This window comes from Pogoniulus pusillus, chromosome 15 (assembly GCF_015220805.1).
Source record: "Pogoniulus pusillus isolate bPogPus1 chromosome 15, bPogPus1.pri, whole genome shotgun sequence".
Classification (NCBI taxonomy): domain Eukaryota; kingdom Metazoa; phylum Chordata; class Aves; order Piciformes; family Lybiidae; genus Pogoniulus; species Pogoniulus pusillus.
This window is the reverse complement of record NC_087278.1, coordinates 9,707,825-9,728,171: the sequence shown is the minus strand read 5'-3', so window position 1 is coordinate 9,728,171 and position 20,347 is coordinate 9,707,825. Positions and strand designations below refer to the sequence as shown.

The following is a 20,347-nucleotide window of genomic DNA, read 5'->3' as shown; positions in this document are numbered from 1 at the left end:
GACAATGATTTGAGAGGACTGTGGAGAGACAGAGAGATAAATATGTGCTCAGCCCTTCCCAGTGGTGAGATTCAGCTTGTCAGACTGAAACTCCTTCCAATACGCTTTTCAGACCAGCCCCCCCCGTGTAGGAGAGAGCTGGCATCACCCACTTTACCTTCCAGCTCCAGACACTGAATAGTCCAGATGGAGGGAGTCCCTGAAGACCAAGTTGAAGGGCCGGATAGAAGCAGGTGATGGACGGGGAAGGGAGAAAGAGGGAGGGATGGAGGTGGATATCCCAGCTCAGCGCATGTCCGAGTGCCAGCCAGCGCCGCTGGCACAAGAAGGAAGGTGCCTCCAGCCCAACAGTTCTGCTGCGGAGCTATTCCTCTCCTCTGTGCTTGGTCTCTGTCTTCTCCCTCTCACCTTTGCACAGGAAGCTGCCACTTGCTTGCCTTGTCAGACTGAGACGAGGCCCAGAAGTATCGAAAGGGCTAGCGAGGCCGAGAATAAAAAGCCCCAAACCACGTCCTACTTCCTGCTGCTAAAGCAATAGGTGCAGAAACAAGGGTGGAGGGATCAGGTATTATCTTGCAGTGCTCAGATACACTGGGACCAGTTATAGATATTGATAGGAAGCAAAAGGGAGAGAGAGAGAAGGACCTGTCCTCTTAGGACACTGCCTCCATAGCCTTCTGTTCTGTACACCCGTACAGATCACTGGCATTGTTCTCAGGGACGCTCAGATTACTTTGAAACTCTACTGCCTGCAGTAGAAATACTGTGGACCACTTTCTGAAAAATAACTAAAATCATTGACCTAAACAACACCAGAATGAAACCAGCCTCTGCATCAGTGCCCCACTTTCAGAGGACTCATTCCGGGTTAGAGCAGGCGTGGAATAAGGGCAGTGCTGAGCGTGAGCCAGCTTGAGGCGCAGCCCTCATGTTAGAAATGGGGTGACACCACAGGAACACCCATCCCACAGCCTACCTACCCAGCCAAGCACCCCAATTGCTCTGCTGAAGACAGAATCACCCACTCTGAGCTGAGCCCTACATCTGTTTCAGACAGGCAACACCGCCCTGCAGCAGCTGCAGTGCCTGTTTGATGCGGCTTGTCCATTCAACAGGCCAGACAAGGTTACAGGAAATATCTTTACCTTCTCCCCAAGCTTCATATGCCTTCACCAACAGACAACCTCTCACGGGTCCCACAGAGCACCCTTAGTCTCAGAAGATCCTTTCACCAAAGGCAAATGTCCTCCCCAGCACACTTTACCTTCACATCTCAAGCCAAGACAGACACAAAGACGCAAATCTACAGCCTAGTGTTTGCCTGGTGCACAGACAGGCAGGCAGAAGCATGCAGGTACCCCCACACCTCTCTTTTTCCATAGGCAAATGCAGTTCTGTGAAGTGCATCACACTGTGTTTCCTGTCTGGTCTGGGCTGCATGTAGGTGGTCCCTGGTGTGAGGCCAGATGATCAGAATCGCTTTTTACACACACAGTGGTCACTGTGCTCTGTGTTCTTTCTCTCCTAGAGCAGCTCAAAGTCCAAGATCAGGTCTGGCAAATAGATTTTGCTGACCAAAATTTGCCAGAGGTTAATATCAACATGCAAGGCAGCTCCTTTTAGAGGGCTCTAGAAGATGGGGCTTCCTTTAAAAACTGATGTTGCATGAAGGCTTTCCCAGTGAAGGTCCTAATGGAGAGCTAGGTCTCCTTTGCTTGACAGCAGTAAAGAATATGTCTCTTTGCTAATTGTGACTGGAACTGATTGACTTTTCCAGAGGTGTGGAGGGAGAAGGAATGGTCTGATCAGCTAACAGCCAGCCAGACATTGATGCACAGAGACACAGATGCCTCAGCATGTTTCATTACATTTGGAAACAGTGTAAAATTTGCCAGAGCAAGAACCCTGTGGCATAAATAAAACAGGCTTTCCTATGCAGGCACAATACCAGGATTGTGTCCAGACCCCATCTGACAGAACCTGAACCACCTTTCGCTTGAAGAAAGGCTGACAGAGATGGGCTGCTTCAGCCTGGAGAAGAGAAGGCTCCAAGGAGATCTTATTGCAGCCTTTCAGTACTTAGAGGGGGCCTGCAACAACGACAGATGCAATCTTTTATAGCAGGGCTTATTGTGACACAACAAGGGGTAATGGTTTAAAACTTAAAAAGGGTAGATTTAGACTAGATATAAGGAAGAGATTTTTTTGATCCTGAGTGTGGTGAACCACTGCACAGGTTGCCCAGAGAGGTGGTAGATGCCCCATCCCTGGAAACATTCAAGGTCAGGCTGAATGCGGCTCTGAGCAACCTGATCTAGTTACATGTCCCTACAAGGGGACTGCAAGGGTGGACTAGATGACCTCTAAGACCTTTAGACTAGATGACCTAATGACCTTTAAAGGTCCCTTCCAACCCAAATCATTCTATGATTCCACAGTTCTGTGATTCTATAATTCTAAACACAATTGTTGTCAGCACAAGATTCAGACTCGATTGCCAGAGATGTCACAGTACTGAGAATTTGGCACTTCTTATCTCCTTCACACTGACATTGTTAGGAATGGTGCCACTCGTAATGTGAGAAGCCAAACAAAACCACATTGTCAGCAACACATGCGAAGTGTTCTTGTGATTACCTTCCTGTCCCCATAATGGTGACTGAGACAAGCAAACCCACTAGTCACCACTGTTGTTTGGAGTCAAAGCAGCAGGCAAGTGTGAGGTGTTGGAGGTTTGGTTGAAGCCATTGCTTGGGTCAGATCAGTGTTTTGGAGGCAATTTAAGTTGTAAAAATCCCCAAGTGCTCACCTGCAGGCTCACCTTTCCGCCCTTGCTCTGCTTTCAGTAGAGAAGAGCAGCGCTGCTGAAACTTCCCACTCTCAGTGTGCACTGAGACCCTGCAGAAAGGCAGAGATGAACTGGAGAAGTGTGAAATGCAGAAGTGGCGTCAAATTATCCCATGATTCATCAATACATTAGCTGTTGTTAGGCTGGGCATATCCCTTCCCTTTGCTGGCTCTCAGCTGGGTCTGGAGACCCAGCCTAATTGGGTTGCCTTGCCTGTGGTTTACAAACCACTCAGCTCCCCGGGATTCAGCTCAGTGGAAGGCTCATTAGATCCATCTTGGCGTCCTCTGACCCCATGTTGCTCTGGAGCAGAGCAGTGGGAAGGGTACAGAGCCAGCAGGAGGCGAGAGCACGAGATGCCCTGCTGGCCATCAAGCTTTGCCTCCTGCCAGGGCAGGCTGTAAAGGTCTCTAGCAGCTCCGTAGGTTATTCTTGGTACTTTCCAAACAATGTTGTTTGAGCTCTAACCTTTGCATTGGATTTCCTGCCATGCGCATACCTGCGCTTCTCAGACTGCAACCTCCTTCTACCTCTGCTCTTACATTCTCCTTACACTGTGGTTCTACTCCGAAAAAAGAAAAGAAAGAAAGAAAGAAGCCTGTACATATGGCCCCACGGGAAACCACTGCTGGGTGTATCAGTCAGCTCCTCACTGAGTTTGTTCACACTACCAGTCTGAGAGAGGCTTCACAGAATTGTCAGGGTTGGAAAGGACCCCAAGGATCATATAGTTCCGACCTCCCCTGCCACGGGCCGGGACACCCTCCATTAGATCAGGTTGCCCACAGCCACAGCCTGCCTGGCCTTAAAAACATGCAGGGATGGGGCTTCCACCAACCCCCTGGGCAACTCCACATGGTTTTCTGTTTTTCACCAAGGGGAAAAAAAAATCAATGCATGGCAGGCTGGAAAATCATAGAATCATAGAATCATAGAATCAACCAGGTTGGAAGAGACCTCCAAGCTCATCCAGTCCAACCTATCACCCTGCCCTATCCAATCAACTTAGTGGGTATTGTCTATCTGGCTTTTAGTAAAGCCTTTGATACAGTTTTCCACTGTATTACCTGGAGAAACTGGCTGCTCATGGCCTGAGTGGACATATCTGGCTGGATGGCCAGGCCTAAAAAGTGGTGGTGAATGGAGTTAAATCCATGGTGGTGAGCAGTGTTTGTCAGGGTTCAGTACTGGGGCCAGCTTTGTTTAATATCAATGGTCTGAGCACTGGAATAGGCTTCCCAGAGAGGTCGTGGGGTCTCCTTCTCTGGAGGCTTTCAAGGCCTGTCTGGATGTGTTCCTCTGTGATCTGTGTTAGGTAGTATTGTCCTTCTCTGGCAGGGGGTTGGATCGATGATCTCCTTAGGTCCCTTCCAACCCCTTACATCCTGTGATCCTGTGATCCTGTCTAAATGCACCCTTACTAAGTTTGTAGATGACACCAAGCTGGGTGGCTGTGTCCATCTGCTAGAGGGTAGGGAAGATTTACAGCAGGATCTGGACAGATTAGACTGATGGGCCAAGGCTAACTGCATGAAGCTCAGCAAGACCAAGTGCCAGGTCCTGCACTTGGGTCACAATGAGCCCATGGTAACCCAGGGATTTGGGAACATGTGGTTGCAAAGCTGCAAGCTGGAGAGCAACCTGGGGCTATTGGTTGATAGTGGACTGGTTGTGAATGTTTAAGTGGCATGTGGACATGGTGCTTACGCACATGGTTTAGTGTTGACCCTTCAGTGCTGGATCGAAGGTTGGACTGAGTGATCTTGAAAGTCTCTTCCAAACAGATATATTGTGTGATTCTGTGATTTTGGGAGGAAACGTTGATCTGAATGAGAGGGATCTGTATAGGATGCATTGATGGGCCAAGATCAGCTCTAGGGGTTTCAATAAGGCTAAATGCTGGGTCCTTGCTCTTTAACCACAGTAACCCTGTGCAACACTATGGGATTGGGGAGGAGAGGCTGAAAAGCTGCTGAGCAGAGGGCCCTGGGGGTGTTGATTGACAGTCAGCTGAACATGGTCCTGCAGTGTGCTAAGAAAGCCAAGAGAATCCTGGCCTGTATCAGTGTGTTGGTTTGAGGCTGATTGGAATGTTTTAATGAGAAAAATTATATTATAGGCTGTGAAAATAAAACAATGATGATGTCTACTTCACTCATAGGTTTGCTGAGAAGTATTAAAAACAAGGACACAAACATAGATAAGACAGTGTCTGTCTGTGTCTGTGTTTCTCCCTTGCTTCTGCCATGTTATCTGCTTTGAGCTGGAATCTGTGTAACCCAACTAAGCATCTCCTTCTAACCCTCCTTGACAATTCTTCCAGCTCACCTTGCATGTAAGGCAGATTTTGGGACAACAGAGGGGTGAGGAAAGAAGGTGGAAGGGTGGTTGGGAGCCCCTCCTGGGCACTCGGATTTTTGAGAGGGGTATTGTGCTTCTGTATTACTTTTAACTTGTATATTTCTGCATATAGCTGTAAATATTTGTAATCTGTTGTGAATATCTGCTTGTATGTTGTTCTAAGGTGTGAATATAAAGCTTCATTCCTTAACTTCCAGTCAGCTGAGTCTAGTCTGTGTGAATTCATTGTGTGGGAGGGTGGGTAACTCCCAAACCACCACAATCAGGAATGCTGTGACCAGAAGGATCAGGGATGTGATTTTACCTGCTGAGCTTCATCTTAAATACTGTGTTCAGTTTTGGGCCTGTCACTACAAGAAGGACATTGAGGTGCTGGAGCATGTCCATAGAAGGGCAACAAGGTTGGTGAAAGGTCTAGAGCAGGTCTTACGAGGAGTGGCTGAGACAACCAGCATTATTTAGCCTAGAGAAAAAGAGGCTCAGGAGAAATCTTATCACTCTCTACAACCACCTGAAAGGAGAGTGTAGAGAAGTGGGGCTTGGTCTTATTAACCAAGTAATGAGTGACAGGACGAGAGGAAATGGCACTATGGGAAGTTGACATTGGATATTAGGAAGAATCTCTCTACTGAAAGGGTTATCAGGCATTGGAAAAGCTCACCTAGGGCAGTGGTGGAGTTCCCATACCTGGGTGCATCTAAGGCTCATGAAGACATAGTGCTTAGGAGTATGGTTCAGTTAAGAGTGATAGTGATTGGACTCCATGACCTTAAAGCTCTTTTCCAACCTAGGGAATTCTGCAGTTCTGTGATCTCCCTGATGAAAGCTGAAGACACCAAATATGCAGATGAATGCACAAACCATTCAAAAGCAGGGAGTCTCTAGCCCCACAGGCTAGGAAAGAACATTGATAGAAGGGGTAGGAAGTTGAGACTTTTGTAGGCACTCTCACCTGTGGCAAGTCTGGAGCCACAGGTGGGAGGGGATGGAGGAGGTGTTCACTTTCACTCCCTGATGGTGACAATCACAAGCCCAGTGGGGTGGGGAAACAAGGGTAAGAGGGGAAGCATGCTACTTTTAAGGAGTTTCACTCTTAGCCTGCATGGCTGTGAACACACAGCTATGAATTCGTAAGTACGATACGGTCATGAGATGCACCTACACAGGATCTGAGTCCTGGCTCCTCACTGTGCTTAGATTGAGCCACAAAGCATTAGTTAGGACTTTGCTCAGAAGGGATGGAGGCTATGCAGCAAGCTCAAGACTTAAGAAAGTTCCTAGGTGTGGATGCCTGCCTCCACAATGGGTGCTTCTGGTGCCACAAGGGTTGCTAAGACCCAGAGTCTCTCCCTAGAGACACTCAGGGCTGGAATTCTATGCCTTTATCTCTCAGCAACCTTGGGCTCAGCAACATGAAGGAGGGAAAGTACTTATGTCATTGCCAGGGCCTGTGAACAGTGTGTGTAAGGCACAGCAGGTGTTTGAACCACAGTGACGTGTCAAGCAATCTCTGTCAGCTGAACTGTGGTGTCTACGTAGGCAGATGGCCTTAGCATGGTACACCTGTGATGGAAAACTCACCAGTGTGATCTGGAAGGAAGGTGGCATACCCAGGGGACTATCTGTCAGCAGTCTCACATCCTCTTGGCATCTCAATTTCCACAGCACAGAGAGGGTCACAAAGGACATCTTCCCATCTTCAAGAAGTGAGATTCTCAGATCAGGCATTAGATCCTGAATCACACATAGGCATCCACTGCCCAGGTCTGTAGGGACATGATTGATTCTAGTATTAAAATGCACCTACTCAAATGCCTGAGGGTTCCCTTTGGTGTTGAACACTGAAGATGTGTGGCCAGAGTGCCTGTGGAACCTGCTAACAGTCTGGTGTTGAACAGGGAGCATCTATCCAAGTTGCATGACCTACAGGAGGGCAACACTGGGCTCAAAAACCAGCCTTAGACCTAATCTGTGCCTGAGCAAGGTAATGAGCTGCCTGATTTGCTATTCAGCACCAGCATCTGCTCTCATCCTTGAGGGAAATTATTACCTTGTTACCTGGGCAGGCTTGGAAAGACAAATCCCTGCTATGTTTTGCAGCCTGCCAACGTGCCACATCTCTTTCTATCTGAAGTTAGAGAGGCTTGTGTGCAAATGCTTGACAAGCCTAATAAGAACCAGTGATGGCTTCTAGGCCTAATAAATTGAGAAGAATTCAGAGATTTATTGTACATTCAAAATTGCTTGAAGGCAAGACATAATCCTGCAAGGAGATTCTAGAGAATAAACCCTCAGGTACTTTGATTAGCAAGGCTTACTCCCAATCTAATCACATTTCCCTTCCTTCTCTAGAGGGAAAAAAAATCATTACAACAATCACCCACATTCTGCTCAGAGCTCTCCTCACTCCTTCTTTGTTTTCTTTATCTCTGTGCCTGAGCGTTTTCCAGAAAGGGATTTGATTAGATTGCTGATTTTGCTTTAATATATGCTTGATGATGTCATGCTTATCCAAAGGCCAATCCACTGCTGCCCCTTAAGCCCTTCTGGGGGTTACTGATTTGTGACTACTGCAGTTGTTACCTCTGGTGTCATTAAAAACCCTGATCAGAAATCAGCTGCCTGTCTCCACACAGCTCAGTGCTCAGGAACTGCACTCATGTTTCTCCTGTGGGCTATTATTCACCGTGTTCTGTGGGTTCCCAGCTTCAATGGCCTCTGCATTTGTTCCTCTAATGTCACTGCTTGTGAGCATGTTAGTCTTTCTTATCCATCTTGGGAGGCAGAAGTTATGGTCAGAAAGGCTATGGCCACAAACAGTGCACGTGGATGGAAGCAGTGGAAAGGAAGGGTGGAATCCAGGTCTACGACCTGTCCCAAGGATGTGAGTGCACTTCACTCCTCCCAGGTGATGCGTTTCACCTTGTGAAACAGGTCAGCCAAAGGGCCCCTCATCCCTTTTAAGAGCCCATCTCTGCCAGAGTTTCAGCTGTCTGCTTACTCTGCTGAGCATTTTCCCTCCTAGGAAGCTCTCCCCTAGGGTGACCTGCCTGTAGCAGAGCAGCTCTGCAGCTTGATGAGGCTCTTGGGGATGGCTGCACACAACTGAAGACTGTTTCCTGGATGCAGAGGCTGGAGTAGGAAAGGCTGCTTGCTGCTGAAGACTACTAACCAGATTCTGGTGAACACTGCAAGACCACCACCTGGAGAGAAAACAAGCACCGTGGAAGCTACCATTTCCCTTACTCTGGTTTCTGAGGACCCTGAAGGTGATCCTTGGGACATGCGACACAGAACCCTTCGCAAGTGCCACACTTGAGGTTTGTTGCTGTAACACAAAGCCCAAGTCACTTCTCACCACACCTGCCCCATCAGCTGTGCTTGTATTTGGGAAATGGGATGTGAAGGTCTCAAGAGAAATGTGGCTTGGTTCCTTCAGAGAAGGACGAGACCAGCGTGCCGCTTTCCTCCTGTTCCTGAGAGTGACATGCATGGATTGGAGGTGAATGCCCTTTTGAATAGCAACATTCCCTGCTGCTCCAGTACCTCCCACGTAAGAAACAGGAAAGGGCACAGCACGCTGAAGTAGTTTCTTTTGTTCTTCCCCTCCCTGCAGCTCAAAACAGCAGCTGCAGGCGCTTGCAGCCAGCACAGGGCTCAGAGGGCTCTTGGGCAGGACTCCACGCCCTGCAGTTGGGAGCAGGCTGTGGAGAAGGTCCTGAAGGGCACGGTCACTGCCTGCACCTGTGCACACATTGGCACACACACTGGCACACACAGGCAGGCACGCACAGAGCTGCAGCCGAGTGGGCAAGCATGAAGCTGATCAAGCACTTGGCTCTGCTCAAATGCTTGCCCTGGGAACAGGCCAAGGACAACACTTATCTGCAGGCACCGGAGTCCCTTCCCCTAGCCACACTTTACCCTTTCATTCTAAGGGGAAACTTGCGCTGTTGCTTTTGTGTTTCAAGACCAGAAGTACCACTGCCATTTCCCCAGCGCTGACCTCCCCTGCACCCCAAAGAAATGATTCCTCCCTTTCTTCCTCCCTTCCATTTGGCAGGCAGGAGGGATGCTCAGTGTCCAGAGGGAAGGTCACTGTTGAAAACGACTGCTTGGGGGTTTTATCCTCTTTGGTTTTGGAAACGATGCCTGCAGCCCTGTGCAGTATCTCTCCCTCCTTCCCTCCTCCCCTGCCTCAGTCCCCGTAAGGGGGGAGGAAGAGCGTGGGTGGTGGAAGGAGTTGTGGTCCCCAGATGTGTGAATCGCTGCCGAGTAGCAATAGCGCAGCACGGACAAGGCGCAGGGCGCGCAGCCGAGAGCCACCGCCGCGGGCGTGCGTCACTGCCCTTTGCTGCCAGCCCTGCCCTTTGCCGCCAGCCCTGCCCGCTCCGCGCCTGACCCTCCCACCGCTTCCCCCGCGCTGCGCACCCGCGGCGCTGCCCGCACGGCGCCCGGCGGCGCTGGGGAGGGCCAGCTCGGGAATGCGCAGCAGGGGAGGCAGCGGTTAACTGAAGCAAGCCCCGCAGCAAAGAGAAGGCAGAGCGTCGATCCTTTCGCCCTTGCCCCACGGCTCAGGTTGCCACCCAGCAGGACGACAGAGGCAGGGGCTGAAGCAGCACGCTGCTGTCACTGCCCGGTCCAGCCACTGTGATGGAGACACAGCAGTTCTCCCTCCGCAGCTGGCGCGGTTGGGGATGGGAGAGGAGAAGCAAGCCCCTCCTGGAGTCAGGGGAATGCTTCAGATTCTGACATAACATGACCAAAAGGAACTCAACCCCCCAACCTTTCTGAGAGGGGATCGCATCTCCCTCTACCATTACCTCAGAGGAGGTGGGGGTTGGTGTCTCCTCACATGCAACAAGTGACAGGACAAGAGGAAACGGCCTCAAGTTGTGCCAAGAGAGGTTCAGATTGCATATTACAGTTTCTTCACAGAAAGGGTTATCAAGCATTGGACCAGGCTGCCCGGGAAGGTGGTGGAGGCACCATCCCTGTGGAGGTATTCCAAAGGCGCATGGATGTGATGCTTAGGGGCATGGGTGAGTTCTAGTGGCTTAGCACTTATTAGTAGGCAAACAGCTGGACCTGGTGATCTCCAAGATCTCTTCCAGCCTCTTGGTCTCTATGAGACCAAGCTTAAAAATATGGTACAGCTGTTAAAGCCTCCTAAGTCTTCAGAAGAGTCAAAGAAAGCCACGGGTGTACCATGAGCAAAGGAGTGAGAAGGGCTTGGGGGTGCTTTGCACTGTGTATAATGGTAATTCTGCAGGCCCCTGGCCCTAAAGAGCTGCTGAATTGCTGCCTGTGGCTGCAGGGCACAGGGCTTGATTGCCTGAGAAGCCCTCTCTAGTGATCTGCTGCATTCTGCAGCTTCAAGGGAGAACTGAGGACATGTAGGAAACAAAGAAAAGTGTCTGTAGGGGCAAATGGAATAAAGCCATGAGTCTAGAAAAACTTGTGTAGGGGAAAGCAGGAGAGATCCTCAAGCATGCTATGGGAAATGCTTTGCCCAAGTTCTTGCTCTAGGGCATTATTGTGGTGGACCTCTGGAAGGTAGTCAGGATTTCAGAGCACTGTTTCACCAGAAGAGTGAAAATCATGCCTGCAAGATGGGTGTCATTTAGACAGGAAACTTGCTCTCCTTCCTCTCCCAGAGCGTTTTTTGCCCCTGGCTACTTTGAAGCATTGTAGTTGTCCTCAGCGGTGATGCCTGGACACATGTCCTGCCTCACAGGTGACCTGCATTGTCTGGGCTCCCTGGCAGTTGAGGCACCTCGAGGTTGGCAGGAGTCAGTCTCACTTCTTAAAAACATGTGTGCAAACAGGTTGAAATGAATCGAGTCCTCTGCCTCCCACTCACCCAGAGCTGGATTCTGAGGCTTCCCTGGTGGATGGAAATCCCCTGCTCCTTTGCTGCTTCAACCCAAGAGCTCTCCCTCTCCATCCTGCTTCCTCCCATTTTAACCATTGCAAACAGAGACAGGGCAAGGTATGAGATACTGACAGTAATTTCCTGGTCATTTGTGAGTTAAGTGGCACTCAAGAGATGGGATGGTCTGTGAGTTGAGAAACTGCAGAAGCCTTTGATTTAAGCCTTCTGCCTTGACACTTACCATGGTACAGGGAGAGAAATCACAAAGGGCTTACGGGAGAAGGAGGAGGCATGTAATGAAGTGGGGGAGCTGTGTTCATATTGAAGAGGCCTGCAGCCTCAGCTCTCCTCTACCCACCTCCTGATAGCATCTTCAGAGCAAGCTGGGCTTGCAAAGGGTAATGTTTTCCGTTGGCAGGAAGGTGAGAGATGTCCATACGGGGCTGTGTATGTGCGTGTGGGTGTCAGAGCAGAGTGAGCACCTCTGAGGCTTGGTGTGGCTGAGCAATGCCCATTTTCCCACTGCGGTCAGAGGAGGTTCATGCCACGCAAGGCAGTGGAATGATCACCCTCAACAGTGCAGTCGTGCACTATGTAGCCACAGGCAGGGTTCACATCCAGCGCTGTGGGCCTAAGGGCAGCTCCCAGCCAGCAAAGGAAAAGTGAAAAGAAAGAGACTTGGGCAGATTCAATCCATTGCTTGCATCTGGCTGTAATGTGCTGGATGGAAAGAGGTGAGGGGTCTGCTTTCAGTGCTGGGCAATGCTGGCTGGGGTGTTTTATCACCTCCTCTCCCTCCCCAGACTCTGGGAGATAAACAAGGCTGAGGTGTGATTTGGGGCAGAATCTGCACCATGGCTGGCAGCTGGGGCAGAGCTCAAGAGGCTGCCAGACACCTTTCCCATGGCTACCCCTCTTGCGATAAAGTACCAGGGAAGAGGCAGAGCCAGGTCCTGCTATGCTGCATCCGTGCCCTCCTTGGTGTTTTGGGTGCAATCATTTTCACCTGTGCCCATGTGAGCATCCCCAGAAAGGTCAAAGGTCTCCTTTTATATTCAATTTCTTGCCCTGCTTCCTTCTTCCCTTGTCCCGCAGCTGTCACAGGCCAAGGAGTTATTGCAGGGTCTTCCACTTCTCCAGAGCTTACCTTGCTCGCTCTTGCCCAGAGGAAAACACCATATACTGCCTTTGCCTGCTCTCTCCCAACATGCAGCCACCCACCCCCTCCTTTCATACCTGTAAGCCCACAAACAGGCAGGAAGCCTTTTTAAAGGGGCAGCCATGGCAAATCGCTTGAGACAAGGTCACAGAGCACTTTACAACAGAGCTGGTACCTGTCTCTCAGGGCAAAAGAGAGGCACAGCCACAAGAGTAGTGCTGTAGCTTCCTAACTCAGAGCACCCCTCTTGCTTTGCATAGGAGAGAGGCACTGTCTATCACCCATCTCAGGCTCACACACCACAGGGCAGCCCCAGTGCGTGGAAAATGACTCAGGCCTGGCTCCAATGAAGTGGATGGAGGTCTTGTGGCCCTCGGGGCATGGCTGCACCCACTGATGGGGCAGCAGGTGTAGTCTGAACCAGTCTAGCCTCAATCCTTCAACTTTATTGCAGGATCCATTCTGCCTAAGATGAGTCTCACCTACAGCAGCCGCCTAGTGAGACAGTCATGGTGCGACAGGTGGTGACAGCTACAGACCTCTCCTGTCACCTTGAGTCTTAGACCCAAGACAATTGGCTGAAGAGATCCTTCAGGTGGCATTTTGCTCAGCAAGAGGGCAAGCTGATGGAATAATGATAGAAAACCTTTCTAGAGGATCTGGCTGCGCATTTCCGCTCCTCCCTTGTCCCTCACCTTATCTGAGTGTGACAAAGTCACCTCCAATCTACCAGCATCTCACCTCAGGGGGCCAGGAACGTAGAGAAGCACAACCCCTGCACTTCCTGAGGATGCATTTCTACCTGCTTTCTCAGAAGTAGATGAAAGCCATGAAGGAGGCTGGCCTCTGACCTGGCAGAGTATTGTATTTACTAGGGTATTATAGATAGGCCTTGCTCTGCACCTGACCCAGAAACAAACAGTCCTGCAAGGATGTGTCTGACTTGCCAAATGAAGTGTCTGGTACGTGTCAAAACACTGAAGACACTACGTAAAGGTGAATCAAAGTCAAAACAGAAGGTTCTATATGGGCACCTCCTCTTGTTCTCTTGTCCATTCCTCCACTTCAGCAGGAGTACCTTCAATCCAAACCTCAAAACCACCTAAGAACACCTCACTTGCCTGTTTGACTTGCATTGAGACCTCCAAAAGTCACCTTCCTGTTCTCTATCCCTCCTACATCGTCCACTGAAGCCTCCAAGTCTCCACTCCCCAATCACATCTCCTTCCTTTCTCCAACTTTATGGGCAATCACCACTTTTGTCTTTCCACTTGTGACCTGAACATCAGGCCTTTCTCATCACACACAGGTCTTCAGAAGAGATGTGTCTGGTGTAAGTCTGGAGCAGTTCCTCACCCAGCTGCTAGCAAGCACAAGTGCCTAATCAACAGCTGAATGCCTTTCTTACATGTGTACTTCATGGCTTTCACTCTTGGTAGAGAAAAGGGAAAGACCAAGGGAAACAGAAACCACACATGATCACTGAGTGCTTGGTGGGAGAATACACTACAAAAACACCATGTGAATGGTCTGATACCCCTTAAGAGAACTCCAGCATTAGCCCAGCTTTCCCCAACATAAGCCTAACTCTACACCCCATGCTATCATCCTGTCTTGTTTGTAATTTCTAAGGAATCCTTCCCTGAGCTTGCTTAAAGCTTTCCCAGCAGAGAGGAGGGGGTTGTCACAATTAGAAGTGTTCAAGCAGTAAATGGCTTCAAAGTGATAGTTTTCCACAAAGGAAACAGACAGGAGATTGTCAAGCATTGCCCAGGGAAGTTTCAGACCTGTCCCTTTCAGGTCACCATCATTTGCATCACACTATTCAGTGACAACCAGAACTAGAAGGAATAGGTCAGGAGGGAAAAGCAGGTCTAAGTGCAAAACAACCAGGGGGAAAAAAAGTTTAATACCACTGGAAAAAAAATAGATATTAAGAAGTTTTTGGAGTTTGTTTGGTTTTGTAACATAAAGCACCATTAATTCCACAGTACATTACAACTCAGCCTACTACACCTTCCAGAAAGCACCCAATACTCCTGAAATCTGATTTAGCACCAAGAAGCCTGATAAACCATCCTTTGGTGGTCCCTCTGCTCTCCTCTCTCATGTGCATCAGGCACCATTTGGCTGCTCATGTGCAGCACATGAGACATATCCCTGGTATTCAAACAGCAAATGGAAAAGGAGGAAGAAGCAGACTTGCTTCTGAGGATACTCAGTGTTAGAGGTTTGCTTTTCTTCAGACACAGGGACACTATGCACTGTAATTAGGCAGTATCTGGGTTTGCCACCTGATGAGGAAGAGAGAAAAGGTTTCAGTCCTGAGCATGACCTCCAGCATGCTGCTTCCTCTCTACTGCCCAAAATCCTGTCTCTGAGCAGTTCCATATGCTCGACCTGCTATGGGGCAGAAAGAAACTCAAAGTCTCCTTTAGTTCTCATGATCCCATCATCACATGTTTCCCTGGGAAAAACCCAGCTTTGTTTTTACACCTATTGCCTCAGTGACAGTGGTGGAGAGGATCTAGGGCAGAAGGTGCCTGAACCTCATTCCAGTCTGTACAGCTTCCTTAGCAAAGCAGGAAAGGTAAGTAAACAGGGCTAGAGAGAAAACGTCCTGCAGTTCTCTCAAGTTCACTTGTAGTATTTAGCCTGAGTCCCAGTACCTTTGCCATTCCTGGCTGGCTGGACCAGATCTAGTCCTGCATGATGAGGTGTGTCTCCTGTGGGGAGAGCTCTGGTAGTCCTAGCTGCTACAGGCAGAGACCATGGCTAATCATGAGACTGCAGAAACTAGATGAGGCAGCAGATTTCACTGCGAGTGATGGGCAGAGGAGAAATACAGTTTCTCCTGCTTGTCCTGTCCTGAGACTCAAAAAAAAAAAAGACAAGTCTTTATGGCAGCACCACAACACCTGGAAGTAGGTTTCCCAAAGCGCTGAATCAGCCTCACCTGCTCCCAGTGGGACCATAGCAATCTCAGAGGGATGCGAGTGAGAGCGGCATGAGGCCAGCACAAACGATACCAGAAAACCATACTGCTGACATTCCTCTCCCACTGCTGCTTCTCCCAGCCGACACGAGCAGTGTGGGTTTGGTGAAGCCTTGTGCTTTTCTCAGATGCTCTGATGAGATTGCCAGAGAAGGCACAGTGCGTGTGGCAGGGAAGCTTTTAACCCTGGGGCGAGATGCTCAAGTCTCACCTCTATCTTTTTTCCATCACAGAGGCAAAGAGGTGCCAACCCGCCCAGGTTTGTAAGTGATGTAACTGCAGTTGCCTTCACGGCCTCCAGCTCAGCTCTGGAATAAGTGGTCCCTCAGTGCCAGTGAGGGAGAACCACCTTCAAGGGGATAGCATAATGACAACGTGGAAGCCAAAGCCTGATTCTACACTCACATCAGCAAGTGTTAGGGATGACTGCTGATACCAATGGAAGGCCATGAGTGCACCTCTGATAAAGAAGAGGGTGAATTTGGGCTCACTCTCTGGGCTAGCTTCCTACATCTGGAGAACCAAGACCAAGCAGCCCACCAGAGGGGGTTCTAGAGGAAGGTTTGGCAGGATCGTCTCCTTTTCTTGTTCTGTATTTGTGATTCCTAGTGAGAATAGAGTGGTGGGCTCTACTGATCTGACAGCAGATGCCTCAGAGGAACCTGGCCGAGTGTCTGGCCTTTCATCTCTCCAGTGAGCTAGAGCTGGCACAGAGGAGGACAATCCTGCCAGGCCTAGATTTTGCAGCCAGCCTGGACTCTGTGGCCCAGAAAGTCTAAGAAAAGCCAATGTCATACTTCAGAAGGCAAACAGTCCCTTTTTTGGAGAGACAGTATTGTCTCTGATCACTCCTATGTCTTCCTTGCGCTACAGGAGGCCTTCAGATCCCAGTCAGCTCTCCACATTACAGGGAGGTGACATGAAGGCCACATTGCAGGCTGCAAACCTGGCATGTCTAGTTGGGACAGAGAGAAGCCAGGATGCATCTGGGTGGTGAGGACTTGTTGGCTTTTTGTGCAAGAGTCCTTTGTCTATGAAGCCCCAAATAGAGACACATCCCAGAAGCATCATTTTAGCTTTCCTCCTGCTCTGGGGCCCTAAAAGCCAGACAGCTCTCTGGAAAATTTAGACACCAATAACCTAAACTGGAGTCATGAGGAGAGGGGCTGAGAGATGGTAGTGTCACTCTGAGTGGAGAGATACAGGCCTGGCTACAAGAGAGCGTGAGCTGGGAACCAGTGAGGCAAGTTTCACACTCAGTGCCTAAGACCTGACAGGTCCATTTCCAAGTGATTTGCAGTGGTTGCGGGCAGTAAAGAAGGACAGAGAGAGCTAGAAGGAGAAGGTCAAAGAAGCCCCAAGGAGGAGAAGAGGCTGTTACTCGAGGCTGGGCTTGACCAGGTACCCACTGAAGGTGATGTACACATCAACATCATCACTGTAGATAGCATTCTCCCTCTCCCTCTTGTAGAGCCTCACCCAGATCTCATCATTTTCCTGAAGCTCCAGCATGAGGCTCTGGCTCTGCATGATGCTGCGGTCGCTGGGTTGGGCGTACAAGATGACTGCCTCCTCTTCGTTGTGCATGATGTGCATGTATGTCTCCTTGAAGTTCCAAGTGTGGACATTGAGGCTGAAATAGTAAAGTCCACCTATGTAGCAGTAGAATTTGCCATTGAACATATCGAAGTGGCTGTAGAGGTTGACAAAGACAGTGTCAAAGATCAAGACTTGGTAGCCCTCACTGCTGTGCAGCGCTTTCTTGCGCCCGACGGAGAATGCAGCATACTGATGCTTGCAAGGGTCTCCTGCTGTGCCCATCTGTCCTTTGCTGCCTTTCTGGCCCTGGGCACCCCGCTCGCCTCGAGGTCCTTCTTTGCCCCATTTCCCTGGCATCCCAGGCTCTCCTCGGTCTCCTTTCTCTCCTACAAGAGAAGACACAACACCTGTGTGATACCAGAGGAAGAGTTGGAAGTGGCTGAGAGAAAGCCTAATGAGATGGCAGAGGATTGCTCAAGGATGGGGCAATGCCAGAAGAACTTTCCTGAGGATCACAATATTGTTGTGCTTCCTGGGAAAGGAGCCAGCAGAGGTCTGGCTCTGACTGGGGTCTCTGCTCTTATGAACCCTGCTCACCACATGATATGGCCTTGCTGGAGGCACTAGGACCTGTCCCTAAGAGACTTCTTCCTGAGAGGAAGCCCAGCAGTACAAAGTACCACCTTCTTCTTCCTCCACACTCTTTTACCTCCACCACAGCCTCTGCCCTCCTACTAGGCACTCCTGTGACCCAGTTACTTGTGTAGCGTGTGCCCTGCACTCTCTTGTTGCTGTAGGCTGGAGAAGGGGAAGAACCACTAATGTGTGTGGGAGAACATGACTAGAGAAGGACAGTGCGGTGGGTCAGAGGGAAAGACCCAAGCTGGACTTGGTGGATGGTGCTGGCACTTTGACAACACCCTGTATGATTACTTCTGCAGTCCTGCTCTGGGGTTTGTGCATTGTCTGTCACATACTTGAGCATGAACTTCTACAGATGGGAGCAGCACCAGATTGTACTTTGTGTACTGGGAGATGAGAGGAGTCAGAGCAGCCTCCAGCACATCTTGAAACTGTGTCTCGTTATTTTCCTGTGTTCCATTCTCTGTGTGGCTTTGCAGGTCCCACTGCAACATCTCACTCTAGTCTAGGCCTCTATCTGCCCCAGGCACACTTCTGAGCTCTGGTGGAATTCATCTATTTCCAGGCTGGGCAAGGAAGGGGGAGCATCTGCCCAGCTAGACCAGAGGAACCACAGAGCAACAGTAAGTGAGTAGAGAATGATCCAGCTGGGAACTGGCTTTTGCCCACAACAAAGGCTAAAAGGGGAGCCTCGAAGGGAGGAGCTGACCTAAAATAGGGAGCCTCTTCCCGTTGGCCAAGCCAGCCACAGCAGGCTGGAACAAGCTGAGGGTCATTGCCTCTTTAGCCTGGAGTTGCTTGCAAATAGCTGCTGTGCCTCCTTGCCCTCCTCCTGCTCCAAAATTATGTGACTCATGGAGCTGGAGAAAGTTTTCCCACAACCTCCCCAGGTGCCAATACCTTGCCTCCAAGCATGCTTATTTTGCAGCTGGATAGAGACTGCTCCTTCACTCAGGCACCACAGGACTCTGGAATTCTGAAACAAGGAAGGTGCCCTCCCAGCTGGGCAAGAGGCTGCCACTGTCAGTCCTGTGCTAGTAGGGAGGAAGAGCTAGGAGTAAGCAGCATCTTAAGACACAGAGGTCACAGCACAGACATGCACTGACGTTCCAGGCTGCTTTGATCACAGCACAAAACATCTAAACCCTGGGCACAGTGCGTGTGCGTCCTGGCATCTGGCAGTTTGTTAGCATAGCCAGCACACCAGCATCCCAGCTGGCACCTCCACCACTGTGTCACTGGCCCCTGAGCAGGCACCTTGGCAGCTCTGAGCCAAGATGGGCACTTACCCTTCAGTATGGTGATGTTGATATAGGGACGGACTTCAGGCATTGGGTAGGGCAGGTGGTGGTGGCTGGGAGGGAGTGGTGGGACATCAGTGGAAGAGTCCAGAGGGTCACAACAGCGCTTGCAAGCACCAGGGGCTGATTCTGTCAGTTTGGGTTCATCAGCAGGTGCCCCAAGCACAACAGGGAGAAGAAGGAAGGCCAGGGATGTGTGCAGGTAAATTATGTCCATGGTGACCTGGGAAGATAGGAGGAAGCACCAGAGTGAAGTATACGAAGAGGAGAACATGAGGGATCGAGCAGAGATCACCACAGAATATCTTTCTGTGGTGGTTGGAGCCAGGAGGGGGATGAAATGACAGTGTCCTTTTGAGGGAGTTTACGTGCCTTGAGTCTCTGGAGGTTCAAGGCTGCAATCTGAGTAGCAACCACATGGCCCAGGAGGGTGCCCCACACCCTTATGCCCAGACCACTGGATACTAACCCTGGGAGAAGGGTTGATCCTTGCTAGGCAAACCACTGGAGCCACTGGAAGATTGAGTCTTGAGGCTGGCATAGATGAAGGAAGCATGGTGAACCACACAGGCCCTTTAGCAAAAGCATGCTCTGGTATGCTGCCACATCTGTGGGGAGAGCTGTAAAAAACCCTCTCCAGTCCTCACTAGGTATCAGATCTTTATGGGAGTCTAACCCAATAACCCTTCTGCTCTAACCCACAGCGCCCTGCAGAGAGGCTTCTTCTCCTGTAGGTTTGGAACTTCAGCCACCTCCTCCCCCCCACCAGACCTCATTCCTCTGTGCCTCACCCCCCTCCCACCACTGCTCAGCTGCGTTGCCAGCCAAAGCCCATCACCTGCCCCAAAGGATGGCCAGCTCCTCTGAGTGCAGCACGCAGTGCCAGGCCTTTGCAGCCAGGACCAGAAGGGAGCTGCTCCGCTGCGGAGGGCGAAGGAAGCAGAGCTGGAAGCAGGCAGCCTGCAGAGCGGTATGCTTACGACAGACAAACACGCAAATGAGCCGAGAAAGCCCCCTCCCAGCCTCTGCTCTCTGCCCCTCTGCCTGCATCCCGCTGCAGCCTGGCAGCTCACCTTGGAGGCCGAGGGCTCCTCTTTGAGCTTCCCAGTCCCTGCTCCTGGGCTCCCCTCCTCCTGCAAAGCCGTCCCCCGGGCCCATGGCTTTAAGAGAGCTGCCTCTTGGCACAGGCACTGCTGACTGCTGGCTTGGTCTGCAAGCTGGGCTTGGACCTCCTCCTTCCCTTCTTCTCTCCCTCCCTTTCCCTCCCCGGCTTTGAGCGCACTCCCTCGAAAACCGGCTTGGGTTTCAGTGCCTTTTAACTCTTTCCTATGCACTTTTCCGTGCATACATTGGGGTTTTGTTTGGGGTTGTTTTTTTGGTGTGGGTTGGGTTTTTTTTTTTAACATTTTCTTTTTTCTCCTCTCTGCTACCGAACAGCTTAGCCCTGGTCAGGAAGATGCTGGCAGCAGCGATTTCAGCCTGTGCAAAGCATGGGCAGGCACAGGGCAGCATCCCACTCTGAGCATCCAGATGGGCAAGGGGAGATGCAGCAGTGCACAAAACAGAGTTTACTTCAGCTCGGATGGTGCAGGACTTTTTCACTCCTTTGCAGTACTGCCTTGTCCCA

At 50.5% G+C, this 20,347-nt stretch overlaps 1 protein-coding gene across 4 annotated transcripts; it reads right to left on the bottom strand.

Moving 5' to 3' along the window:
- Nucleotides 1–8,355: 8,355 nt before the first annotated feature.
- Nucleotides 8,356–19,860, bottom strand: C1QTNF6 (C1q and TNF related 6). 4 transcript variants are annotated; one of them, XM_064154801.1, is made up of 3 exons: nucleotides 18,709–19,028; nucleotides 16,718–17,163; nucleotides 8,356–8,412 (listed from the first exon to the last, which is right to left on the bottom strand). In XM_064154801.1, the coding sequence occupies exons 1-3, from the start codon at nucleotides 18,992–18,994 to the stop codon at nucleotides 8,377–8,379; spliced, it is 768 nt and encodes a 255-aa protein (XP_064010871.1). In that variant the 5' UTR covers nucleotides 18,995–19,028; the 3' UTR covers nucleotides 8,356–8,376. The 4 variants fall into 4 exon arrangements, with proteins under 4 accessions (XP_064010871.1, XP_064010868.1, XP_064010870.1 ...); XM_064154798.1 differs by lacking the exon at nucleotides 8,356–8,412 and adding an exon at nucleotides 19,794–19,860 and having other exon boundaries at nucleotides 14,123–17,163; nucleotides 18,709–18,943; XM_064154800.1 differs by lacking the exon at nucleotides 8,356–8,412 and adding an exon at nucleotides 19,190–19,244 and having other exon boundaries at nucleotides 14,123–17,163; nucleotides 18,709–18,943.
- Nucleotides 19,861–20,347: the final 487 nt, after the last annotated feature.